This window comes from Crocodylus porosus, unplaced genomic scaffold (genome assembly GCF_001723895.1).
Source record: "Crocodylus porosus isolate Cpor-Errol unplaced genomic scaffold, CroPor_comp1, whole genome shotgun sequence".
NCBI lineage: Eukaryota > Metazoa > Chordata > Crocodylia > Crocodylidae > Crocodylus > Crocodylus porosus.
Genome location: NW_017728907.1, coordinates 43142129 through 43150127, shown reverse-complemented (window position 1 = coordinate 43150127; position 7999 = coordinate 43142129). Strand labels below are relative to the sequence as shown.

Here is a 7999-nt window from a genome sequence, read left to right as displayed (position 1 = left end):
AAAAAAAAAAACAATTACAAGGAATGGCACTAATGCAATTACACTTTATGATCATGGCTTTACAGATATGAATGTCAGAAACCATGACCCTGGCTATGTTGTAAACAGGCATGCAAACACTATTGAGTGTAGTTCTGCCTTGAAAAGTATCTATTGAAAAAGTTGTTTTACTCAACAGCTCACTTCCTTGTGCAGTCTCCGCCATTTAGTCTGTGACTAAATGATTTCACTGGTCTGTCCCCGAGAGAGAAAGCTGAATTCTAGCCCATGCACATTGCCACTAGAATTGTTTATAGAATTCCAATTACAAGGATAATCTGCTGTACTTAAGCCATCCCAGCAAAAAGCTCCTGGATTGTATAATTTGGCCTCCAAAACACACAATGTGTGAGAAGGAAAGTATCCAGCCTGACACTTAGATTTTAGGTTGAGTTAGTAGTGCTGGCAGTTAGGAGAAAACACCAATCTAACTTGTAAGTGCAGTGACTCTCAATCAGGATGCTGTGGTACCCTGAGGGGTGCTCTGAGGGCCTTTCAAGGGTGCCACAGGGTGTCATACAACATTAGCACTGCAAAGTATGAAACATGATAAACCTGGATGAAAACAAACTGGAAAGTGATAAAACCAGGTAATGATAAACCAAGCTAAACCCAGGGTTTTCGAATAGGAATCCGTAATGCCAAAAACATTCTGACCTGCTGTGATCTTTCTTGAACTCTTTGCAACAGAATAATTACTTTAATATTTTTCTGTGGTTAAAAATAAATCAGGAGTAAAAACTGAGAGTTGGCATTTTCCAATGCTGCCTCAAGTCTGTCAAAGGGTGCCCTGGCTTCTACAAAGGTTGAGCGCCACCGTGTAAATGACACAGCCGAGATATTTCTGGAGTCACTTGCTGAGTGGAACTGTACCTAACAGACAAAGTTTATAATAATAACAACGTCTAATTAAAAAAAAGGCTGTGCCACATGTACAATGGGTGACTTATGGGTGTTTCAGAGAATTGTGTATTTGAATTCACAGGCACTGAATGCGTAAGAAAAACAGCCACAAATGCACTGAGTGCTGACTGTTGCTTTCTATTCCATTTGTTGTTCTCCCTTCAGTTTAATTGCCTTTGCAGGCATACTTACGGATGATTCCTTTCCATAAATTGTATTTTAATAACCCAAATAATTGCCTCCTTTTCCCCAGGCAGATTATCTTCACAGAGGACAGCACCATTGGTATCTTCCCCTGCCTTTCAAATTTGTATTCATTTTCCTATCGTGTTCCTCAGATAGAAATGGTAAAAGGGTGGGCCAAACTGAATGATGCCCGAGGACTCTGAATGAAAAAGTTGCCCTGCGACTGAAACAATGCTGAAAACTCTATTAATTTCACTTTAGCCGTCTTTTTAAATGTGACAAAATCTGCCTGTAAAGCAGTTTTGTTGTTTGATAAAAATAAGTTAATCACTTGAGAGGAAAAAACAGAAAAGAAAAATCAGCAGCAGCTGACTCAAGGAATGCTAGGTAAAGAGAAGGTCCTTTAAGGACAAATTTAATGGACTCAATTTTCTACACGGTATCTACAGTAGATATATATTGATAGGCACATTAGAAAAAGCTAAAATAGAGAGATCACACTTTTCACCTAAAATTCTTTCTGTCCTCATGCCTTCTATTTCGTTTTTAAAACAAAAAGTCTATTAAGTGTTTTAATGTGTGTGTGAATTTACTGCTTGAGCAGAGTGCTGCACTGGGGGAAGAAACACAGCTGGTGTGCATGTTTCTGGTGATACACTGCCAGTAACTAACCAAACTGAAGAGGGCACTCCTAGTGAAGAGAGGGCAATTCATGCTTAGCCTTTTCTGCCAAGGGCAGCAGCCAATGCTACTTATAGGGTGGTTTGTGTGATACAGACACTTCTGGAAACTGTTGAGAGACCACCAATCTTATTTCTCACAGGCCAATTATTGGGCTCCAAGTTGCTTGGTGCAAGGAGGGTCTGTTTCCCATTCTGCACTACAGCGGGAGCTGGTACTCAGTAAAACAGCACAGCAGAAAGTTTCAGGCACTGTTTCCCTACAGCAAGGTTGAAGAGATGTATGTGCAAATCGACATCTTAAGAACAGGCTACTTAGCATCTCTCTTGTGCATCCCATAAAGGTGTTCAGTGCAGTGGTTGAATCCTTCTGCTTAGCGAACAAGAGACTTTCTGGAGAATAGTTATCACTCCATAGCCTCTTGTGGGCTAAGATCAAGTATAGTAGTCAGGGTTTTGTATTTAGAAGAATATCTACCTCAGGCAAACAGTTATCTGGGGTAATTTAGACAAGGACAATCCCGCCTTAAGCAGAGAGCCAGATTAGATCCCTAAAGCCTTTCTTCCAATCCTGTTTTTTCTACGATTCTTCCGGTGTCTAGCACTAGTCAGTAGAAGTAGTGGGGTGCACAGCTGGACAGACGCTGTGCCAGTGGCTGTACCCCCTGGAGCCTGCGAAGGCACTGTTTCTAGAGAGTTTGCTCTCTGCAGGGCACACCTTTCCAAATATCACCCTTGACATGAAGCTGTAGTACATGTTGCAGTTCAGCCTAGAAGAGACTATGTGAAAAATACCTAAAATTTACAGACACACGTGTCCTAAGCAACATGTAAATCCTGACCGGTGTGTTCTCCAAAGCATTAGGCACATCTACATGTGCACATTTACTGCAAAATGACTACACAGTATGGGCACATGTCTACACACACGTTCTCCCCTAGTGCACAGTAAATAAGGTGACTTACGTCAGCTTGGGAGTAAATTTGATACCTGCAGCATGCAGGTATCAAATTTATGCCAAATTAGATACTGCTCAATAATGCACGTATGGATGGGTGCCTTACTGCACAGTAACACTGTGAGTGAGGGCTGACTTGGGACTAATTTTAATCCCAAGCCAGTCCACACACAGTGTTAAAGCACTTTAACACCTGCATATGTAGATGCCAGCCTATTCCTGCTTACCGCACAGTAAATTACTGTGCAATAACTTTAAATCAGCATAAATGCATGTGTAGACACATCTACTATACTGGAGATGTGATGTGACTATAAACAATTCTTGATGACTTCAGAGATTCACATCTAAGACTATTCATTGCACGTATACCTTATCTTTATTTGTCATATAGGGCACAATCCAAAAGCATACAGGGAAAGCACCTTCAGAAATCTCTCATCTGACACTTGTATATGAATAGATTTGTTCTTTCTGTCGCTCAACACAGGTAAGATATAAGAACAAAACCCACTCAGCATACATTCATCAACAGATATCTAACATGAAAAAAATCGATGCATCACAACAGAATTTACAAGACATAAATGATAAATACTAATTTCCAAGCGTTTGAAATCATTGACTACAATAATACAATTTATAACAATTTTTAATCCCTGATGCCAAAGTAAATTTGACATTATGCAAAGACTCAGTTTATTGAAAGCATTGGAAGCCTTCTTCAATGGGGTTTAAAAGACAATCTTGAAAGGTCTATGAATGCTATTTAATAAACACGGGGAAGTCATAGCTTTAAACATTCTGGCTTCCTTTTCTCTACATAGATTCAATGAGGTCATCATTAAGTCATATTTTTGCACCCCATTCTAACGACTCGTAGAATCCCAGCCCTAGGATTGCCTTTGGAAAAAGGGCTAACGTAAAGGTTTTTATTTGACAGACAAAAGAAGTCACTATTTTTCTAGTCTTGTTATATCTGCTGAGAACATTCAATGTTATGGGAGAAGTTTGCAGAGTGACTTAAGTTTTTACTGCTAAAATGACACCTGAAATAAAGTTCTTCATACTGTCTAGACCTTCATTCTAGTGAGATGATAACTATTTCTAAGATTTACTTAGAGGTATAAAATCTGTCAGTGTAACAATTTGTAATTAGTTTTAAAGTTCCTGCCAATGTCTTTAGGGTTTGCCCTCTTGTTTTTTGAACGCAGGGAATGAAATATTGCTCAGAAACAGGATTAAAATATGTTTAAAAAAGCCACAGTATAAAATTATCTAATGGTATACCCATTTGTCAGGCTCTCACAGAAAGAAGGGAAGATGACCAACATCAAAAGAACATCTAGATATGAGGTTTTCAACACTATTTTTCACTACAAACAGACAAAATGCACAAAAAAAGAAACTTTGATGACACCAATTTTCATTCAAGGTTGCAGTCAGTGAAATCATCTTGGTTGCTCAGAAACCTAAAAGATGTGTTTCATGTGCTTGATTCCATATGTTTTAAAGAAAACCATGATAATCAATGCCCAGAGTCCTAGAATAAAACCTCCAGGAGGATGCCAGTCTTTCTGTTTCGGTTTCTGTAAAATAAAAATAAAATAATTATTATGTGTCATGTTAAATCTTCATTAAATTTATGCATGGAGGGGGGGAATCATAGCGTTATTAAAAAAAAAGACAAGAAGCACCTCTTCACAAAGCCAATACCCAACAAAATCAAACGCTCATCTTTTGAATGGGTCTAAATGTACACGGGGTGGGGAAAATAATCTCACAGCCAAAAGGAGGATGGGAGTATATTATACTGTGTGAAAGTAATTTCACTGTAAACCTCAATTTTCTTGTTTATGTAACTCTTCAGAAGAACAGTCTTCCCACATTTGCCTAAAGACAATTTCTCAGGCAAAACATGACATTTTATTGGAAAAAGTTGGCAAAATATTGTTGAATTTTTTTTAAGTAGTCAACTATTCTGAAGTGTGAAAGTTAAAAAGATTGGCTTTTTTAGTATCCAAGAAATTCACAGATGCTCATTCTGTTTTAAACTATTAATACTTAGTTCTTACAATACATAAATGATAAGTATGTTTTAATGAATCTTATAACACACAATAAGATTACATACAACCTATAAGTTTTTTCCAGAATTTATGCTGCATTGCTTCAAAGTGCCTTTGCTTGATTGGGCCATTGTGAACTTGGCCATTCTACTTCTTTGCCCTCAATCTTTTTATCTGCAGCCAAGTGAAATGCATCAAGATCTGCTAGGCCCCTTAGGTAAAATAAAACTCCTATCCCTTCTGCTGTCTCCCCAGCTCCACACCACTTTTAAATCTTGCATATTCAGTGCGAAATGAATTCTGGAGGGCATAGTCACTGAGTGCCCAAAAGAGAACTTTAACATCTCCGGCAGATGCAATTAAAAGCTATGTAAATGCAACATTTGTGTTGAAAACATAAATTGAAGTCAAGGAAATCAGAGCTTCAATTCTTAGGAGAAGCATAACTCAGCTCCTATTTCACAAAACAGGAGTAGATGTAACACTGTACGTGGTAACACATACACACACACACACATATACATACACACACACAGATATAAGCAAGGAGTTACAGTTGCTAAAACAAAAAAATAAAGGCATGCAGCTAAAATTAGTATTAAAGAAGAGGTCAAATTTATGTATAGCTCATCTGGGCCAAATATGCAAGTCCTTAATTACTTTTGTACTCATTTCCTACTGAAACTGTACTTGTTTTGCTCTCCTACACCTTTGTGTAAAAACAGCCTACAGGGTCATTTTGCTTTTTGTAGTGGTTCAGTCAAATTCAAACAAAGTTGTACCATAGTCAAGTGAACAAATATTATGAAGACAGAATACTGTACAGATACAACTTATCCACAAAACTAGTTAAGGGAAGCTTCCCTTTTTCAACAAAATGTACCAGGTGGCTAAGGAACTTTAAAGCAATGGGAGCAGTTTGCAGCATCTGTTCTGCTGTTCGGCTTTCCTGTCAACAAAAAAAAATGATGCTTTTGGATTTCTTAGCCTCCATATTTTGGGACACGCTAGATAGATTTTCCTAACTAGAGGAAGTTTCTTGATAAGTACAATACTTAATTTTTAAAAACATAGCAGACAAAGGACTTGAAAAAACAAACAAAAACAACAGTAACAATTCCATGAAACATTACTGAATTTATTTTCCCTGCTGGGAAAAGGAAAGAACTAGGATTATAATTTACATTAATAACAACAAAGCTGAAGATTTTAACAAAGGAGAATATACAACATTACATTTCCTAAGAAACTCTCATTAACATAAAATGTATGCAATGTTGACAATTCACCACTTCATTGATATTCACAACCACACACCTCCATGTAAACATCTCAGGAAATCAACTCTAAATGTGCAAAGCTGCCAACATACCTCAGTTCTCAGAGTAACGGCTCTCCACACAAAGGAACTTTCTCGTTTAAATTCTCCTAATTAACCCACAACTTCGTATGCATATTGCAGTGCTCATTTCATCAATCTCTTTGTACTATCAATCTTTCTTTTCTTGGATCTGAGACAAATCCTTACCACAAAGTGGCACCTGACCCTTCTAGACAAATGACTTCAATTTGCAGTCAGTGACACTAAAAGCCTCTCTCTTCTATTTTGTATAGAACACATAATTTAATTTCTTTAAAGAATTTATATGAATAAATATTTATAAGGTGATCTATGAGTATGGTTTTACAGTTTGTCATACTGTATATGGAAGCCTCCTCCATGAAATTCCATGAGAAAATGGAGTCTGCTACAGTAATGCTTTTACATTTTAATTCAAGGACGCACAAATAGTCTGTGTAAAGCCATGGACTGCAGTTTTAAAATGTACTGGATATATTATTGATGAAAAGACTAAAGCAGAAAAAAGAAAAATGAAGCTACATGCTCACTTATCTTAAAAATAAGTGTAACTTGATGAAGGGGATTGTAGACTAAAAACTACACAAGGGCTACTGAGCCAGCACCACTTTCAGTACAATCAGCCTAAAAGTGATGGACAGTGGAAATCACTTAAGATACCCATGGATAAGGTTGGCAGACATTTACATTATGCAAATAGTATCAGCCATTTGCCAAGTCCTATTGATATCAATACTGAAGACTTAAGCCAATTTATGCACAGCTGCTAATTTATACCTACAGCTATCAACACCTCATTAAGGCCCATTACAGTATTACTCGCATGTCCTTTGCTTTAATAAAAGCATTGAAAAGTGACAGCATATACTCAACTTCCAGGGCCACCAGTAGCATAGATGAGAGAATGGGCTGGGCTGGAAGATTAACCATCTACCTGGAAGACATACAAAAAATTCATATTCTTGTTTCAGACCACCACAGCTACCAAGTACACCCCTACCCAGCTATCTGGCACTTTAGGCAATTTTCTGTTTGCCAAACAAGCCGAACACATGAGACTTAGACTGTGTTGTGGATCAAACCAAGAGCCCAGAGCCACCCACCCCACATGGAAACACATGCCTGAGCTGCAACAGTCTATCAATCCTGGATAGACTCATCCATCATGAGACTCACAGATAAGATAATCGTAGAAGACAGCTACAAGGACTGATGCTGATAAGACTGTCTCTTGTTACATACAGGTGAAACTGCCAACAAAGCAGCTAAGTGAACATGTGTTGGTACCTACAGCAATAAAACACAGACCCTCTGGTCTACTGAGCACATGGAATGGAAGCACAGAGATAAAAGGTGGAACTATGTTTTTAAGCCTGCAAAGAACACCTTTGAGAGAGAACCCAAAAAGGTTTACATTAATTTTCTAACCCTAAATCTAAACCTCAAAAAAAAGTTTATCACTCCTTTAAAATGTGATAGATATCTACTTCCCCAAGTTATTGACCAACATGATCTTGGGTCCTTCTGGGCTGAAATTCTTGTCCCAAAGAAGTCAATGCAATTTTGCCAACAACATTAACAGGGTTATTTCAGTGCTGGTTTCTGTGTCAAAAAGTGAGAGAGAACAAAAGGGTTTAGATAGGAGAGGTTCTTGAGCGGATTTTAATTTAAAGATCAGTTTCATGTAAATTAGGGGCCTAAACTTCAGTAATATTTTAGCAGGTTTAAAAACTCTAATAAAGATGCATCAAACCCATTTCTAATGCTCTTCACTACTGTAATGCTGTTCAATGCTATGCATTA

The 7999-nt window shown here is 37.7% G+C and overlaps 1 protein-coding gene across 2 annotated transcripts in view; it reads right to left on the bottom strand.

Annotated features, from left to right (window-relative positions):
* Positions 1-3123: 3123 nt before the first annotated feature.
* PIGK (phosphatidylinositol glycan anchor biosynthesis class K) overlaps positions 3124-7999 on the bottom strand; it is a 136506-nt gene continuing 131630 nt past the window's right edge. For both annotated transcript variants that reach the window (XM_019531245.1, XM_019531244.1), the window contains exon 11: positions 3124-4356. In XM_019531245.1, coding sequence (XP_019386790.1) covers positions 4240-4356 — 117 coding nt within the window. In that variant the 3' untranslated portion in view covers positions 3124-4239. The remainder of the gene's footprint in view (positions 4357-7999) is intronic.